General features: G+C 49.5%; 1 protein-coding gene and 1 long non-coding RNA gene across 2 annotated transcripts in view; one reads left to right on the top strand and one right to left on the bottom strand.

Annotated features, from left to right (window-relative positions):
• Window positions 1-2,963: 2,963 nt before the first annotated feature.
• LOC132235158 (uncharacterized) lies at window positions 2,964-7,544 on the bottom strand. The gene is made up of 2 exons (XR_009452989.1): window positions 7,408-7,544; window positions 2,964-4,958 (listed from the first exon to the last, which is right to left on the bottom strand). It is a non-coding gene; the product is annotated as an uncharacterized LOC132235158 (long non-coding RNA).
• Window positions 4,896-19,361, top strand: part of ANP32A (acidic nuclear phosphoprotein 32 family member A) — a 41,694-nt gene continuing 27,228 nt past the window's right edge. The window contains exon 1 of the mRNA XM_059697083.1: window positions 4,896-5,034. Within this exon, the coding sequence (XP_059553066.1) occupies window positions 4,981-5,034 (54 nt within the window). The 5' untranslated portion in view covers window positions 4,896-4,980. The remainder of the gene's footprint in view (window positions 5,035-19,361) is intronic.

The following is a 19,361-nucleotide window of genomic DNA, read 5'->3' on the forward strand; positions in this document are numbered from 1 at the left end:
TCCCTCATTCCATTATTTACTTTTAAACTATCCACTGTTTTCCTTTATAGCCATATTTCAATACTAAAAATAAGAGCTTATGGCTCTGGTTTTCTTCCTGGTGAATGGTAAATAAACTTTCCTTTTATTGCTACCCCCAAATTTTCTTTACTAAATACATTTAGGACATAGATTCATAGAATTTCTAGTGATTTCCAAACAAGTGCACAAGTAATAGTGTCTCCCCCCCTTTTCTTTCTGTTTTTGTTAATCCTCACTAGAGGATATTTTTCCATTGAATTTCAGAGGGTGGAAGGGAAGGGGAGAGACAGAGAGAGAGAAACATGTGAGAGAGGTACATCCATTGGTTGCCTTCTGCACACATCCCCATGCACCCCCGGCCTCCCCCCCAATTGAGCCTACAACCGAGGCACGTGTCCCCGACTGAAGTTGAACCCAGGATGCTTCAGCCTGCAGGCGGATGCTCTATCCACTGAGCCAAACCGGCTAGGGCAGTTGTTTTTCCTTTTTCAAAATAAATCATCTTTAAGCTGCTTTTAAGATTTTTACTAGTAATTTTAAAAATCCTATGACTATTTTTACTTAACAGTGCTTTTTCTCTATGACCTACCCATTGATAAGGTAACTATTCAATAATTTAAAAATAAAATAATCTACTACTTTATTAAGCAAACAATAAGTAACTTTTTAGATACTGGGCCTCAACATTCCTTTGCTATTCAAATCAAAATGCAGTAGTCGTCTCACATTTGTTACCATGAATTTCAAAAGAATAATCTACATTCTAAAAACCTTTTTATACAGAAGGACAAAGAGAACATAACTAAGCTGGAGTCTTTCCATATCATTGTCTTCTGGGCTCCAGGCAGCAGAACCATGATATAGGTGAAAAAGTAGTGTGGCCAGGCTCCAGAGTATGTGACTCAAACTGAAGAACAAAAAGTTGAACTGTGAATACATCAGCCTAACTCACGAAAAGAATGCTACCTATAGGGTCTCCATTTTTAGAGACCAAACAAGGGCAAATGAGCTAAAATAGCAGGATCAAATAGTGGGTGATTTATAAAACAATACTTTCTAACAGTAGGTATCCAGAGGTTAAGGATATGCATTGCTCATACCTCCTAGAGCAGGGGTCCTCAAACTTTTTAAACAGGGGGCCAGTTCACTGTCCCTCAGGCCGTTGGAGGGCCGAACTATAGTTTAAAAAAAACACTATGAACAAATTCCTATGCACACTGCACATATCTTATTTTGAAGTAAAAAAACAAAACGGGAACAAATACAATATTTGTATTTGCATGTGGCCCGCAGGGCGTAGTTTGAGGACCCCTGTCCTAGAGAATAAGATAGGCTGCTCATTTGTTTGGGATGGCTCTTGATGGGAAATATTCTGGAAGACAGGATGGTATCTTTCTGAACTTGAAGTCCATCTTTCTCCATAGGGGCTCAAACCTTGGAATTGTAGCTCATTTATTACTGGCAGTGCCAATCAAATCCAGTTCCAGACTCTTCACCTTCACCTCACTCCCACTGTAGAATCATCTCAGCAGGAACTCATCCTGCTCTCACTCCGAATCAAAATGTAGCCATGCCCTGGCAGGTTTGCTCAGTGGATAGCGCGTCAGCCTGCAGACTGAAGGGTCCCGAGTTCAATTCTAGTCAAGGGCAGCTCCGGGTCCTGGTGGGTGGCATGCGGGAGGCAACAAATTGATGTGTCTCTCTCACATCAGTGTTTCTGTGTTACTCCCTGTCCTTTCCACTCTCTCTAAAATATCAATGGAAAATATATCCTCCGGTAAGGATTAAAAAACAACAAATGTAGCCAAGACTTCTTGATGGGGGCTTCTTTTCTTACTCCATCTTCTGATGTCTGATGTGCGATACGCAGGGCCATTCAGAGCAATGACTTATGGCTATAACATGCAATTGAATGTAATTCAAGAAACAACTCTGTAAAATAAGGAATATAAGAGCAGGGCTTTTTGTTTTTATGTTGGTCAAGTACTGCGGGGCAAATGGCTGAGTGTTAGCTGAGCTATATTACTATTTCCTTTTGATAATAAAAAATCAAAATCATTAAAATTTCCTTTTAAATAAGCTACAAATATATCTATTTGTAAAAATGAGAGGAATCTTTTCTCCCAGAGTATGTTGGAAAGATGGGATGTTAAGTATTCAATTGGTTATATATACGTTTTAGACATTACAATATCTAATGATTGATGTCTGGCGAAGCCTTATTTCAGTTTTCTAACACCAATACAAAAGCTGTTATAAAAACGTGTAAGGGTAAGGTGATTTTAAAAAATAACTGTTAAATGTAGCCCTAGCCGGTTTGGCTCAGTGGATAGAGCGACGGCCTGCAGACTGAAGGGTCCCAGGTTTGATTCTGGTCACGGGCACGGCTGCAGGCTCGATCCCCAGTAGAAGGCTGCAGAGTAGCAGCCAATCAGTGATTCTCTCTCATCATTGATATTTCTCCCTCTCTAGCCCTCTCTGAAATCAATACAAATATATTTCAAAAATAACTGTTAAATTTAATATTGTCACTTAGTGATAAAGCCATTTTTTTCAATCCTAATTTTAATTTGTATCTGTCCACTTTTTTAATGGCGTTTGAGCTTCCACACCGTCCTCTTTAGTTTGTACAATAAAGTGACTATTTGCTTCTTTTTAGCAGAGCTGGATGAGGAACATCGCTGCATTTGATTGGTTGGCTTGTAAGGGATCACTCACTCCTCTGGAAAGGCACTGTCCCATATCACATTGCTATAAATGTGGACTTAATTGGGGTTAAATATCTAAATTGAAGCATTTACCATCAGAGAACATAAGCTTCAGGACTCCTATGTTACTTAGATTTTACACAACATAATGACTTAATGTGCTTCTGATGAAGAGCTCTGCTTTGGAGCAACCTTACATACCATACTCAGGAAGAACGGACTCTGGCACACAGGTAATTTGGGGTCCCAGAACATTTTATAACGGAGCTAGTACAATTTTAAAAAGAATAAATTCAAAATACACAAATTGACTTCAATAAGATTAACAACACTGAGGAAGACATGTCAGCTAAGTCAAGTCAAATAAATTCTATACTGTTTATTCCCATATAACACAATGACATTCAATTTTGTATTCCTCATTTCCAAGCTACTCAAAGAACATGATCACTTTTCAAATTTCATTATCTTATCTGAAAGAATTTACTGAGCAAAATGCTTAGCTGCAGGACTTTGCTTTTGTAACCCATCAGGTTGCAATATTAGTGACTACAAGTTTCTTCCCCAGTGCAGGCATTCTGTATGTGTTTTATTTACCTTCTGTCACTTTTTATTTCCTCCTCTAAACTTTATATGCCCAAGAATGAAACTGCATTGGTGTTATGTAAGGACATTTCACATTTGCAACATACATACTGACTTATCTGTCCCTTGAACCCACGTCCCTGAAAAAGAAACACATGTATCCAAACAGAAAAAAACGACCTTACAGTGTATGGTGAGAGTCTAGGCGTGTAGAAATGAAAGCACTTAAAAACAGTTGTATGGAAGGATCAAGGTGTATCTTTCCTTGTTGGTAGCAACCCCACGATTTATTAACCACCACAGGCAGCCAAGACCGTAGGCCTGCACACAGAAGTTGGGAGCCCAGCGGGCATTAAGGCTTTCAGGTCTCTTACAACGGTTGTGATTCGGAAAACGGAAAGCAAGCAAGCGCAGAGGCCTGATGAAGTGCTCCCAACAGAGCCTCTTCGGCAGCCGGGGTGAACCATATGACTCCGCTGGACGATTAGACCAAACGGTGCGCCGTTTTCTTTCATTGGGTCTATAAAGCCCATAAATTAGGTTTGGTCCCGAAAAGCAGAAGTTATTAGCACCTTCCTTCCCCACTTCTTAATATCCCATACATACACAATTCTTAAGCCACGGTCTCCATTCATTGACTAAACAAGATCCTGGGTGCCTTTTTGGTGACCACTCCTCCCAAGCTGACCTGACATGACAGCGATTTGAAAGGCCCCTCCGTGGAAAGGGTCGAGACCACGAGGTTCGTCATCCAAAGGTGGACGGACTTGGTTTTATTTACTTATTTATTCGAGGGGCGGCGATGGCCGCGGCTGGACTAGGACGAGAGTGGAGAAGGGGCGCGCGGGCGGTGAGCCGGGGATGGGAGCCCTCGGAGAAGGGGGGCAGCAGCCAAGTTCCACCAGCTCCGCCCGCCGGACCCAAAAAATGACCAGCCGCCCCCCTCCCACACACCCCTCACTGCACCCTTGATCCCTCCCCCTCTTCCCAGGCCTTTTATCCTCCCGCCTGCCCAGCAGCCCGCGACTCCCAAACCTCGCGCCAACCGCCTCCTTCCGCAACCCCCTGGGGTGGCGCGCGCAGGCCTAGGGCGGCCCTGCGAGGCCCGGGCCCCGCGAGGACCCCTACCCGACCCCTCCGGCCGCGCCCCTCCCCCTGGAATAACGCACCTGCGGCCCCGCCCCCGGCCAAACGCTGAGGCGGCGGCGGGCTGGCGAGGCCGGGCGGCTCGGCTCTCGAGGTAGTCACCTTCCCTTCCCCCGCCATTCCTCCCACCCCGCTCGCTCAGCCACGGAGCAGCGGCCGCGCTCCTCAGCCGCCCAGAAATCTAAAGGGGTCCGTCTCCGGCACCACAACCAAATGGCTGAGCCTCCCTGGCCGGCTGCGCAGCCCGCCCATTGGTCCCTTCCCCCGCCGCTGCTGCCGCCACTGGCTGTTGCCCAGAGATCCTCGGCGGCGATTGGCTGCAGCTCCTGCCGCTCATTCGCGCGACCGCAGATCCCGCCTCCACAGCGATCAGGTTTGTGTGCGACGCGGGTGCTGGGGGCTCGAGAACCGAGCGGAGCTGGTTGAGCCTTCAAAGTCCTAAAACGCGCGGCCGTGGGTTCGGGGTTTATTGATTGAATTCCGCCGGCGCGGGAGCCTCTGCAGAGAGAGAGCGCGAGAGATGGAGATGGACAAACGGATTCATTTAGAGCTGCGGAACAGGACGCCCTCTGATGTGAGCATTTGCCAAAAATATCTCTGTCGGTCCATTCTCCTACTTTGTGTATGTGTGTGTGCGTTGGGGGCGGGGGGGTGAGGCACTTTTATTGAGGGGGGGAGCCCGGGAGGTGTGGGTTTGGGGGTCGGACTGCAAATGAATTGCAAGGTTGGGGGGTTGCAATACCATCAGAGCATGTTCCGGCTGCCGCCGCCGCCGCTGCCCTTGGTGTGTGACTACCTGTGCGTGTGCTCCCGCGTGTGCGAGTGTGGGTGCGAGAGTGTGCGTGCGAGTGTGCACCCATCGGGGGCCAGCGGGCGCACGCGTTTGGGTCGGAGAAAACGAGGCAAAATGACCCTCTAGCTCCTTGCTCCCATGACTCCGTCTGGGGAAAAAGATTAACGAGGGAGGAGGAGGAGGAGGAGGAGGAGGAGGAGGAGAGGGGCTGCCTCCCGGATTTAACAACAAAAAGGGGGGTTTATATTTTATAAATGAAAACCCCCCCCCCGTCCACCACCCCCTCCCGCACCTCACCCCTCCCTTTCACTCTCGCTCGCGCACACACAATAAGTTTTGGGCTTCGCGAGTCCGGTTTAGTTTCTGATAAATGTGGACCGGGGCCCCCGGGGAGAGCGCGTGGGGAGGGGGCTGCGGTGGAGTTGGGAATGGCTCGAGTTTAAAGTGCGTCTTCATTTCTTTGCAGTGATGAGGCGAGAGACGGGGGAGCCATATTTGTAACTTTGTAGTGTTCGTGAACGCGCCCTTTCTCTCCCTCCCTCCCTTTCTCTGCCTCTTCCTCTTCTCCTCTTTCTCCCTCACTCTTTCCACCCCACCTTCGGGCCAGATGCTGATATTTCTTTCCTTCGGAGCGGAGGATAAATGGGAAGAAGAGGGGGAGGGATTTCCGAACGTGCAAAGGCACAGATAATCCCCGCGCCTCCCCACCCCGAGCGATCGCTATTGCAAGTTACCCCAAGGCTACGTCCCGGTCCCCCCTCGCCCCCGCTCCCTCCGGACGCCAGCCTCGAACCCTGGCGACCCCTGGCCGGTCTTTCTCCAGAGGGGGCTCCTCGGCAGCCATTCGGTGCCCGGCCAGTAAATAGGCATGGGAAACTTTGTCAGGACTCGGGCTGCCCGGAGCTGGTGCCGTGGTGGGCATTGGCTGGGTCCAGATTGATGCGGGCACCGCGAACACGCAGCTCCGGGAGGGAGTTTGCCTGCCCGTCGCCGCTATTGATTGGGCAGCGGCGGGAGCAGGGCCGGAGGAAACTTACACGGCAGGGAACTGGGAGCCTCGGCGAGAGCTCGCCGCTGAGGAAGTGGGAGGCCAGGGTGGGTTACGCGAAAGCTCGTTTTTTGTTTTTGTTTTGTTTTCCTGGCTCCCTCTCGCTTTCAAGCGCTGTTTTATGCGAGTTGGCGGCTCCGCGTTAGAGAACCCGGGGCTGAGGCAGAGACGCTGGCTGACTCCTAGTGGCCTTTGGGGACCAGGAGAGCGCGGGCGCAGGGTCGGCGCTCCAGCCCCGGTGGCCAGGGTTCCCGAGTTGGCGGAGCACTGTGTGCTGACCTGTCGCCCCTCCAGCTGATTAAACCCCGAACCCCGGCGAAGACAGGCCTCGCTTCCTCTTTGCTCTAGTTCCTCCCCCAAACCTGAGTGAGACTTTTGAAAACAAGATCCTTTTTGTGCCTCCCCCCCCCCCCCCCGCCCCCCATCATAACGCAGCTGTGGAGTGTAGACGTGCGGAGCCTGATGGCGCGCAGGGCGGGGAGGGGTGCCCGGCGGAGAAGGCAGGAGTTGCCTGGAACAATTTGCCGGCGGCTTGCCTTTCTCTGGTCGGTTCCCTCCCGGCTGAACCCCAAGCCGGAGGGTTTGGGGGCTGGGTGTGGTGATGGGGGAGGGGGCCCGAGCCGCGGTCTTCCCGCGTACTTTCCGGAAGCCCCCCGTGCGGAGGGGGAAGGGCGCCGAGCAGGGGGCCTGGGTCTCCGCGGGTGGCGGCGAGTGGGGGCGCGGATCGCCCGGCCCACCCGTCCACCCTGCCGGCCACCTGGGAGCGAGCTCGAAAGCGGGTCGAACCGGCTCTTTAAACTTCCGAGTGTGTGCGGGGGGAGGGGAGCGCACCGAGCAGGGAGCGATTTCTCACGCTTCGCCCCCTCGCCGCCCAGGCGCTCTGCCCACGCGCCTGCCCCGCGCCTCGAGGCCGGGTGGGGCTCGGGGAGTGGAGGGGGCACTTTCTGCGCGTTTGGGGAGGAGGGGAGAAAGCTCGCTAATGAGGGACAAAAGAGGTGGGGGAGGAGGAACTATTTTTTTTAACGTTCTTAAGACAAATAGCTTCCGGAGAGCGCCCCCTGCGCCCCTGCCCGCCGCGCCGCCCCCCAGGGCCCCCACACACCCACCTGGCGAGCCTCTCCCAACTCCGATCCGGGGGCTGGTGGCCGCGCCGCGCCGCTGGAATAGGATGAGCAGCCATGTTTCCCGGTCTCGCGCGGCCCGCCCCGCCCCTCCCCCACCGCGCGGCGGCGGAGCGCGGGCCCCGAATGCGGGCGCCGGGCTCCCCGCGGCTCCAGCGGGAGGGCGCTGGGCCTGGTGCTGGCGGGCCGGGGCGCGGGCGCCTGCGGTTGGTCCCCGGGGCGGGCCTTTGGGCGTCCGGAGCTGGTTTGGAGCTCGAGGTGTTTTATTATTTTTTTAACGGCCAGACCCGCCCGAGGCCGAGCCCCAAGGGCGACGAGGCATTATTAGGGGGCAGGGGCGGCCGCCAGGGCCCTGTTCGCTTGTGGCACGACTGCCGGGCGCCAGGCTGCCATTTTGTCACCGCGGCTGTTGTCGCTGCGGGGGGGGGGGGGGGGAGGGGAGCCTTGCGCCATCACCCCGACGGGCCTGGACGTGGAGGCAGCTTGGGGAGGTGGCCCCAGCACCCTCAGATGCGCTATGGGACCCGATGGGTGTCCCCTCCCCGTGCCACCCGCCTGAGGCTCTGCTGGAGCGTCACGATCGCTAGCTCCTTCCTTCTAGTGCCCCCTGCCCCCCACGGCGCTGCTCAACCCCCCTCCTGCAGTCGTTTTAGACGTAGTTAAATGTGGTCCTGAGGACGAACCTATCACCCTGGTGTTTGTTCTTTCCTCGGAATTGATAGGAGGGGGCGGGGGAGAAACTGAACCGGGGGGGTTCTTTTTGGGGAGGGGATGCGCGCGCAACTCTAGCGCCCCGACTGAAGCCAGGACCGCCGCTGCTTCCTCGGGAGGGACGCGGCGCGGGGGAAACGCCCTGGAGGCTGGGCTCTCCGGGGAAGGTAGGTCTTGCTCCGCGTTATCAGGTGGGTGTTGCAGCGCCCTGCAGGTTGATAGGGGAGCCCCCCTCCCGGCCTACATTTATTTTTTACCCAGGGGAAGGCAGCTACAGTACTAAATGTAACTGCAAACGGATAAAAGAAGGGAATAGGTTTGCTTTTTAAAAAGTAAGTGATGTCTTTCTTGCAGACTCCCCTTCTCTGGCTATTGACTGCAGAGCCAGCTAGACAAGGTGTCCTGTAGGTGGCATCTCTCCGGGACTTTTTAAAGCCGATAGGATGCTGATTATACACCTCTCTGGTTAAACTGGTGTCTGCATAGAGACTAGCTTTCATGGCAGCGCCCAGCAAAGGCTGCCCAGTAAGCCAGGTTTAACTTTGACCTTTGGAATACATCGCCTGATGTTTTCCAGTCTGACTTACTGCTTAATTGGGTTCAAGTAGGCTGGTGTTAATTCCAGTTTATGCAAGCCAACGCGGAATCCACAGGCTGAAAATTGAACACTGAGCTCGGGATAGTCATGGTTAGTTATGTTTTGTTACTGAATTGCTGCTGATGATGGTAATTTTAAGTTTGGGTGCTGGGTCCACAGTAAATCTTGGTTCTGGAACCACACAGATCTGGGTTTGAATCCTGCCCCGCCCCTGCCCGCCGCCCCCCCGGCCCCCCAACAAAAGAGGTAAGGTAAGTTAACCTGCCCCTGTGAGCTGAGCAGATCAACCTAACCTACCTTTCTGAACTTTGGTTTCCTTACCTGGAAAACGGAAGTAATAATCCTAGTTAGTGAGTAAGCGACAAAACTGGCTTGATCTGGCCCTCAGGTGTTCAGTCTATGATAGCCTTGTTCTCTGAGAGATATGGAATGCAATGGGGCACAACTCTGAACCCCTCTTCAGATTAGAATAACAATAATAGCTAATGCTTTACATTGTACCCATGCTGTGCCTGGCACAGCTCTTAGTGGATTGTGCCTATCCGTTAATGTAGTCCCCACAACAGCACTATGAGGTAGAAGATACTCTTATTATTCTTGTGTTACGCATGAGGAAATTGAACACAGGCTATCACAACCAGTCTGTCCTCAGTCTCTACTCTCCGCTGCCCCTCCTGAAGCACCCTTTTTTGTAAAATACCTTAAGGAAGAGCTTTTTTGTTTCAAACTTACTCACCTTAATGGCAAGTGAGTTTCCTGTGTTGACCGTACGAAGACTGGAGGGCCTCCTGATTGAAGATGTTGGGAGAGTTGGTCAGGACCAGAAGTTCTGCGGATTATCTTTTTTTTTTTTACTTAAATTTATTGGGGACATTGGTTAATAGGGTCATATAGGTTTCAGGTGTGGATTTTATGTTAACAAGATCTGTACATTGCACTGTGCCCACTACCCAAAGTCAAAACATCTTCTGTCACCATATATTAGGCCTCCTTCACCACCCCACCCACACCCTGGGTTGTCATTTTAAGGGGGAAGCCATACACTTTCTGAGTTTGGTTTAGCATGTCACCTCATTAGATTTGAAGCAAATCTGGCTTTTTAGGTATTGGGGGGGGGTGCATTTGGGGTAATGAAAAAACATGCAGGAGCCACCGTTAGGCACTGGTTTCTATGGGATCTTGTATGTTACACATTTTCATTACTCTCCGTCTATAGCCAAAAACTGAACAGAATTGGCATGCCCTTGGTGTTTAGGACTAATATGCTAATAATACCGCATGGATCATTTCAGTCCTCTCAAAAACTCCTTCAGGGTAGGCCAAGAATTGTGACATCCTGTTCTCCCTGTTGTGAAAGTGAATCATTGAGGGTGGGAGAGAGGGTGGAACAGTTAGATAGCAGGTGAGTAGCAGAGTTGGGTTCTCCTCTCCTTGTAAAACCAGAGATGGACAGTAAGGACTTTGCAAATTATAGTCTGTTGATGATGGCCCATCACCAGAATCATGTGGGGAACCTGTTTTGGTACAGCCCATGAGCTAAGAATAATTGTACATATAAACATTATACACTATTTGATGATATGGAACATTTACCTTTGAATCCCAATTAAGTAAAATGTTATTTCCCCCGCACAAAAGAATTCTGTGTTAGACCTTTATTACAAAAATTATACTCACATATTTTTAATTTTATCAATAAAGGAATTGTGGCCCTGACCGGTTGCTCAGTGGTTAGAGCATCAGGCCAAAGGGTTGCGGGTTCAATTCTGAATCTAGGGCAGTCCAGGTGTGCAGGGAGGCAACCAGTCGATGTGTCTCACATTGATGTTTCTCTTTCTCCCCATCCTCCTTCCCTTCTACTCTCTCTCTCTAAAAATCAATGGCAAAAATATCCTCACATGAGGATTTATTTATTTATATTTTAATATATTTTTATTGATTTCAGAGAGGACGGGAGAGGGGGAGAGAGAGAAACATCAATGATGAGAAAGAATCATTGATTGGCTGCCTCCTTTAGGTCCCCTACTGGGGATCGAGCCCACAACCTTGGCATGTGCCTTTGACAGGAATTGAACCCTGGACCCTTCAGTCCGCAGGCCGGCGCTCTATCCACTGAGCCAGACCAGCCTGAGCATCACGTGAGGATTAAAAAAAAGAAAAAACTAATAAAAAAGAGAATTGTGGAAACTTGTTTTCTCTCATTATAAAAGTGCCTGTGTAGTACTGTCAGTTTTGCCTTTCGGTAAAGTTTACTATTTGGTCCTTTACAGAAAAAGTTTGGTAAGCTCTTGGTTTAGTAGAGTAGGGGGAGGGACCCTGAGATCTGGGTTTTTAAATTAAAAATTTTTTTTATTAAGCCATTCATTTGGTTGGTGCTTTGGGGGCTCTCCAAATCCTTGTATGTATGCCCTTTAACTAGTTGACACCTAGTGGAAATCAGTCTCAATCCAAGAACCTGCATTAGAAGAGAAATTCTCCTTGTTGCCCGCTTAAAATTGAACACCGCTTCTATCCAGAGGTCCTGTGTAACCAGCTAAAATTCTTTATCTTGCATATTCAGAATATTTCAGGAGGCTTTTGCCTATCTTGTAGTTACATGGTTACTTTTTAGATGTCTTCTTAGAGCTAGAGGGTAGGAGCCTTGAACTGCAACGGTTTGAGCTTTGAGGCCTGGTAAGGTGCCACAGCTGTGCACCCAGTGGCTGACATCAGACCCTCAGAGCACAGATCATTGAAAACCACAGATAACCTTGGAATCTCTGGTTTGGGCATGCTGCTCTTACTCCATGCATGTTTCCTGGAGAACGAACCAGCTGAAAAGTGGCTTTGAGCTTCCAAGCCCTTCTTTCTACCTCTAGCCTCGTGTGCCTGAGCCACTGAACGAAGGGAATGGATGTGAGGTTGGCCAGGCCTGGGGGAGGAGATGCTAAATCCAAGAGAATGAGGATAGCAAACCACAGACTCAGTTCCCTGCCTTAGCTGCTGCTGCATCACCAGCCTCTCCGGTGACTTACTCTATCTAGACTTACACAATCCTTCTTACAGGAAACACAGGTACCAGGTTGAGCTTGGACCATCCCAGAGGTTAGGTCCAAATCAGTCATACCACATTGACATAGAAAACTTAGGGCTTTTAGTGATCTGTTATGGAGAGAGTGTAGGATTCTCATCAGATGTCTCCTTTTGCCTGCCCCCTCTACCTTGGTGCAGTCACTTAGGAAGGAGAACTTGCTGCTGAGTGCTGGTGAGCCCTGGCAGAATGAACTTGGCCCAGTTGTTTGGCCTGAATTCTGCCTTGGTAAAGAGGAGACTCGTTACACTGGTGTCCAGAGGGGGCACTCCCTTACAGATGTTTGCTGCCGTGTCCCCCCATTGTGACCTGCCCATCCCCTGCTGTGGCTAGTTCTCTGGTCTCCTATAAAGTACCCCTCACGGGTCCCTGTCACCACTGCCTTCCTGCCACAAGTAGGGAAACATGGACCTGACTCTGAATCTTAACGTTACATTGAAATGTAATTTTATGACAAATGATAAATGCCCAACAATGATGTTTTCATTAAAGAGATGGAGTCTGGCAGGGATGGAGAATTTCGAAGGCATCTGTTGTTCAGAACTTCTCATTTAGTAAAATTTGTTGAAAAGGATCCACAAAGCACCCAGGGCCACCTGTCCAGACACGGAAGCACCTTCCTTGTATAGAACTAGTTGTCCGATGAGATTGGTTAATGCAAAGTCTGTAAACAAGATAAAACCTCTTTGCTCTACCACACCAGCCCCTGTCCTGTGCCTACTGGGCCACACCCTGCAACCCCCACGTTTTCACTCAAATTTATTTTGTTTTGGCTCTAGTGCTGCCCTGATATACTTGTCTATCTTCTCCTTTACCCAAACTTGCTCCAGGCAGCAGATCTAAAAGATCAGCTTACTTATTATCTTTTACTCTAATTTGGATTAAAGTCAGGGCTCTCTTTCCCAGAGTTGTTTGCATTTGGAGATTCCAGTATGGTGAGGAAATTACCAGAGAACTCTTAGAAACTTGAATGCTGTTCTCAGCTTTGCTGTTAACTAAATCAGGCATATTGTTCAGCTGCTTTGGGCCTCTATTTGCTTCACTCCTAATTAGATTAGTGGCTTTCAAACTTTTTTTTTTTTAAATATATTTTATTGATTTTTTACAGAGAGGGATAGAGAGTTAGAAACATTGATCAGCTGCCTCTTGCACACCTCCTACTGGGGATGTGCCCGCAACCAAGGTACATGCCCTTGGCCGGAATCGAACCCAGGACCTTTCAGTCCACAGGCCGACGCTCTATCCACTGAGCCAAACCGGTTAGGGCAGCTTTCAAACTTTTTGATCCGAACAGTAAGAAATGTTTAATACCACTGCCCAGTGTGTAGATCAGCAGTTCTCAACCTGTGGGTTGCGACCCCTTTGGGGGTCGAACGACCCTTTCACAGGGGTTGCCTAAGACCATCGGAAAACACATATATAATTACGTATTGTTTTTGTGATTAATCACTATGCTTTAATTATGTTCAATTTATAACAATGAAAATACATCCTGCATATCAGATATTTACATTAGGATTCATAACAGTAGCAAAATTACAGGTGTGAAGTAGCAATGAAAATAATTTTATGGTTGGGGGTCACCACAACATGAGGAACTGTATGAAAGGGTCGCGGCATTAGGAAGGCTGAGAACCACTGGTGTAGATACATGCATGTCATTTGAAAAACTTGACAGTGAGCTCCCTTACTGCGTGTAAAACACTTTTCATTAAAACAAGTGTGCTGACTTTGACCCATATGTTGGTTTCATTAATTGTTCGTGTTTGAAAGACATGTAAAATATGAACATTAAGGTTCCTTCACACTCACATATTTTGTGGTTTGATTTGGGGGAATGAGGGAATGCCGTTTGTAGCATTGTGAAACCTGTCTCCCGAGGGTCAGTGATTTCTGCGTTGTTAAGCCAGTGTATCTCAGAGTACCATTTTCTCAACCTGCTCTCCTTTCTTCTAGCTCTTTCCTAACCAACACTTTTTCATGGCATTAAAGAATCATTACCCTAAATTCCTACTCTGGATGGATGCCTTCCTGTGTTCCTGGTTGTGTCAGTGACCCTAAGCCAAGCATGTTCCTCCACTCCCTTCTCTCTACCCTCGTCACCCACTCCCTCCATCCTCTGGTGTAGGCACACCGTGCAGGCTGCCTGGGGGCTCCCACATTTATTGGCCGGTGTGGAGGAGAAAGGTTGTCAACAGAAGATTCACTCGGCTGCTACTCCCACCCAGACTGCCTGGGCGTTCCTCCTGTCCCCCCACCCCTCCCAGCTGTGGTACTTGGGCAAGCCCCCTCGCCCCACCTTCCCTTCTTGTCTGTGTAAAATGACGATGTGACAGTACCTACCACAGCCTGGCACACAGTAAGCGCTCAGTAAGTGTTATATGTTGTTGTTATGGTTTGTTCCGCTAGAATACCACAGTTGTCACCCACTTAAAAATAAACCTTACATTATCAACAGACACGTTATATATATAAAAAAGTAATGTTTGTTTCAATGGGAAAAGAGGTTAGAAGCTATAGACCGGGGTCCTCAAACTACGGCCCGCAGGCCACATGCAAATACAAATATTATATTTGTTCCCTCTTTTTTTTTTTTTTTACTTCAAAATAAGATATGTGCAGTGTGCATAGGAATTTGTTCATAGTTTTTTTTTTAAACTATAGTCCGGCCCTCCAACGGTCTGAGGGACAGTGAACTGGCCCCCTGTTTAAAAAGTTTGAGGACCCCTGCTATAGACTCAAACTTGCCAGAAGTTATTTTTCCCCACAAGCAATTCTGCAGTAAATGTGTTGCTTCTGAATGTGAGGATCACTATCCCATCTAAACATCGTGGCTCAGCCCGGCATTGGATTGTCAAGTTGTTTCTGCTGAGGAGAATGTCACGACTTGCCACTCTCCTGGCAACTCCTTTTGTCACTGCCCTCAAGCAGCTGTTTTAGGCTCTTCTCAAACTGCCCACTTACCTACCCTCTCAGACCCTTTCCCTCCTAGCTCAGTGGTCGGCAAACTCATTAGTCAACAGAGCCAAATATCAACAGTACAACGATTGAAATTTCTTTTGAGAGCCAAATTTTTTAAACTTAAAATATATAGGTAGGTACATTGTTATTAGCTTAATTAGGGTACTCCTAAGTTGGCCTTTGCTAAAAACATCCTCAATCTGAGGGGTTGACCTCAGCGAACTTACCCTCACTTCTAACGCCACTTCTTCAAAATAGACTCGCCCAGGCCGAAAACCGACTTCTGCACATGGGCCACGAAGTTTCAGTCGCACTGTACGTGCGCGCCCGCACGTAGTATTTTGTGGAAGAGCCACACTCAAGGGGCCAAAGAGCCGCATGTGGCTCAAGAGCCGCAGTTTGCCGACCACTGTCTTAGCTGATCCTCCTTCCTTACAGAGAAAATTAAAACCTCCTGGTTTCCAAAGAAATACCTAGAGACCAAGTCCATGCCCAGCTCAGCTGTCCTTTGGGTCTCATCCCTGCCTGCCCTCTGGTCCCTTTCTTCGTTCTGGGCACCTAGCCACTCTTGTAGGGATGCTTCTCCAGCGTGGGATGTTTCTCCCACCTTAAAACAAGTGGAAGACCGCCCTTGGTTCTTCTATCTCATTGTGGCTGTTACCTATCTCTTCTCTTTTACATGCAGCTTATTGCATTGTCTATAACCACCTTCTCGGTTCCCTCCTCACACCTCAACCCTCTTCAGTCTGGTTTGCTTCCCAAACAGCTTTCCCCGTCTTCTCTTATGTGGCTCCTCAGCATCAGTACTTACACCCTGACCTTCATGAGATACGCTCCCTCTTGCCCCTCCCTTTCTCTGTTTTTTCCCCTATAGCTAGGGCTGCTCCTCCGTTTCTGGTGGCTTTGTCCTCCTCTCTGCAGCCATGAAGCACTGGACTCAGTTAAGCCTGGGCCCTGGGTCCTGTTCTGTATTCTCTTCCCATAAAGTCCTGTCCTCCCTCACCAACAGCTGCAGTTTATATCTCTGGCCCTGACCTCTTGGCTAAGCTCAGGACCCACTGAGTATCTGCAAAGCACCCCACATTCAGTATGTTCAAAAGGAGCCCATGACCTCTGTAACCTCTCCCTTCCCCCTCCCGACATGCACACACGGGATCTTCTTTCTAGCTATCACAAGTTCTGTCGACTCAAAATATTCTCCACTGCTTGCAGCCAATCTCCCTGCATCACAGCCCCCTGGAAGCTATGCTTCAAGCTTCAGCCAGAATGCTCTTAACAAAACAGATGAAATCATTACCCTATACTTAAAACACATCATTGTTCATAGGATAAAATCCAGAGTCCTTAGTAAGACCAACAAGGTGTCCTGCATGGAGTGGCCACTGCTGGCCTCACTCACTGCCTTTTATTTCTTCAAATCTATTCCACGCTGTAACTGCCACCATCACCTACTTAGCATCTAATCATCTTTACCATCTCCTTCATCATCCACCCCTCCTCAGCTCTAGGTCTGGTTCTTTTGTTAGAAAACTCTTATAGACATTTCCTTCAAAGTGCTTGAGTTTGTAATTATATATTCCTGAGTGTGAGTGTTTTAATTAGCATCTCTCCCCCTGCTTAGCTGGTAAGCTGCTTGATTTAAAGGACCTGGTCTGCTTTGCACTGTGTATTCTCAGAGCTCAGCACTGTACTTGGCTCACGGTGGGCATTCTAGAAGCGTCATTCTAGAAGCGTCGGTTGGATGAAGGAACCATGGGACGTGCAGGTTCTTGTCATTTTCATTGCCCTCTGTTTGGTGAGCCAAGCACAAAGCCACTGAAACAAAGCATCTGAAACGACTAGAGGTTTGGTGCCCTCAGCTCTCCCCTGGATGGGTGTGAGCTTCTGCCACTGGGTGGGTGATTCATACTTTCTCAGCCCAGTGCTCTTCAACTTCTTCCAGTTTTTATATCCCACTAGAGGCCTGGTGCACAAATTCGTGCACAGGTGAGGTCTGGCTGACCTGCCTCAATTGGGATGATTGGGCTGACTGCTGGGGGGGTGGGGGGGGGAGTGGGAGGGCAGGGCAGGGGCAGTTGGCTGGCCGGCCCCGCCCCCTGGTTGAACTCCTGGTCAAACTCCCGGTCAAACTCCCAGTCGAGGGGACAATTCGCCTGTTAGCCTTTTATTATATAGGATAACAGTAAAGAATTTGACCGAGAGCCCCAATATATTTACCAATTAATTACAGATTATTCACACACACACTACATATGCACATTATAAAATGGAACAGTAAAAATTAAGAACAAGTTAAAAGATATTAAAAGTCCTAATATTTTTTTTTCCTACATCCCAGTAAAAGGGGACCACTGCTTTAATCAGTTGCTTATTTTATTTTAAATTTGGTCATGAAAATTCACGTCATACAGGAAATGCCTATGCCTTACCAAACACTCTTTCCGTAATTAGATCTTCCCAGCCCTGGTGTGTGATGGGTAGGAGTGGAGAGCATTTTTAATCCTTCTTTGATAAGTGGGAAATCCAGTGGTCTGCCTGAGATTCCCCAGCAAATCAAGTGTCCATTTCTGCATGTCAGCTAGGTGCTGCCTGGTTAGACTGTGTGCACAGACCTACCCAAAGCTCCCTCAGGTCATCCCTTAGGGTTCAGCAAGGCCAATCCCTGAGCTGTTCCTGCAGATCTGGAGCGGCCCAGAGTGTCTGAGGTGAGAGGATTCCATCAGTAGACCTAGGCTGGTCAGTGGAGGGGAGAAGTCTCTCTCCTACTTACCCTCAGGCTGGGAATAAATCGGAGGCAGGATCAGCTTCAGGCTGGAAGAGGGGGGATGGAGGGCCAGTGTGAAACTGGAGGAGACAGGCCTGAGTGTTTGTGTGAAGCACTTTAGCAAATTGGTGCAGAGACCCAGCAATCACAGGTGTCTAGGACTGTTTTTTTGTCTGATTGTGCTGCCTCCTGCAGAAGTCACGGGAGAGAGAAAGAGAGTAAGTAAGGGTGGAGGGTTTGAGGCAAGATCCTGTAACAGTAAAATTAAAGGTATTATTTTCAGGGGCTTGCATCTCAGGGAGGGACTCATCCATGTTACGTAACCGCCTTGACCTTAGTTATTGGCCTCACCAGCAGTCCCAAATGATGTGATTGGAGGGGGTGGTGAAGGGAGCCCACTTTCACTGACAGGGTCTGTGTGCCCAGCACCCAGAGTGATGTAGGGAGTTAAAGGAATGCTATTTGAATATCTGTGTAGCAGATTGAATTTGTTTACTCCAGTTCCTGTGACCCACTCCCACCTGGGCCAGGAGGAGTGGGTCACAGGAAGGTGGTGGTATGGGTTTCTGTGGTTGAGGGGGATGGTGGAGAACTCAACATACAGATGCGGGCGGGGGGTGGGTGTAGTTAGGGAGGCAGATTGCAACCCCAGTTGTCAGAACCACCAGGGAAGCATTTATAAGAAATTCCCAGGCTCTGCCCAGCTAAGGAATCCTCCAGGGGGGTGCCCAGGCTGTATTTTTAGAAGGCTCTGAACGGGCTCTGGGGCACAGTTGGGAGCCACCACACTGAGGCAGGTGCAGCACTTCACAGCAGGTAGGAAGAAGTAAACTAAGGAAGTAAAAGGAGAGAAAAATGGAGCAAGGAAAACGGGAAATAGAAGGAAGGATGCAGGACTTAACCTGCTGGGAGGCAGGGATCCAGTCCTTGGCCCGGCCCCCCACAGCCCCCATGGCCACGCAGTTGACACACATGCACATTCCTGCTGATGACACTTGTAATGTTTCGTTTCCCTGTATCGTGCTGCCGCCGCCAGAGTGTGGAGTGGGGTTTATTGAGCGAGCCTGGACTTGGCCCGCGGGATTTCTAGGGACTTGAGAGGCGGGCCTGTGGGCCTTTTGTAAGGAGGGGCCCTCAGGGCCAACAGTCAGGTGTGGTGGGCAGTGCCCGGGAGTACGGAGCTCCATGCCTAGAAGATATCTGGCAAGTACCCTCTTTGAGCCTCAGTTGCCTCATCTGTAAAATGGTGACAAACAAAAATATCTGCTTCCTAGGAGTGGTGGTGGTGGGGGGGCGTCATTAGAACGGAGAGAAAAGAGGTTTGTGCCAGATGTGTGTTGTGGACAGCCTCTGAAGGGTAGTAGATTCTAACCAGCCCAGGCCTGAACAAGCTGTTTGGACAGGGGAGCCAGCCTGTCTGAAGGAGGCCCCTTACTGGGTGTCTGAGCTTGTACATGGTGGGAGCAGTTCTTGGGAGAGCTGCCTTTACCTGCCCCTGAAGGAGGCCTCACTTGAGCTGCTATAGCAGGTAGGAGGGGGCAGGGGGGGCCCCGGATAGGGGGCAGAGCCTCCATGTTTGAGGTGGGGCTGGAGCAACATCAACCTAGCTGCGGACTTCCCCTGCCCCAGGGCCTCCCTTTCCCATCGTGGGGTCAGGGTTAGGGGTCCTCTGCCTGGCTAGCCATTCATTTCTGGAGCAGTTGCTCTGTGCCAGTAGCCCCTCCTGCCTCTTAGCTTACCTCCTGGCTGCAGAACTCAGTCTGCTCCCCCCCCCCCCCCCCAGGCCTTTATGTTTCGTTCAAACAGCTCCTGAGAGGAGGTCTCCAGGAAGTCAA

Source organism: Myotis daubentonii, chromosome 1, assembly GCF_963259705.1.
Source record: "Myotis daubentonii chromosome 1, mMyoDau2.1, whole genome shotgun sequence".
NCBI classification, from domain to species: Eukaryota; Metazoa; Chordata; class Mammalia; order Chiroptera; family Vespertilionidae; genus Myotis; species Myotis daubentonii.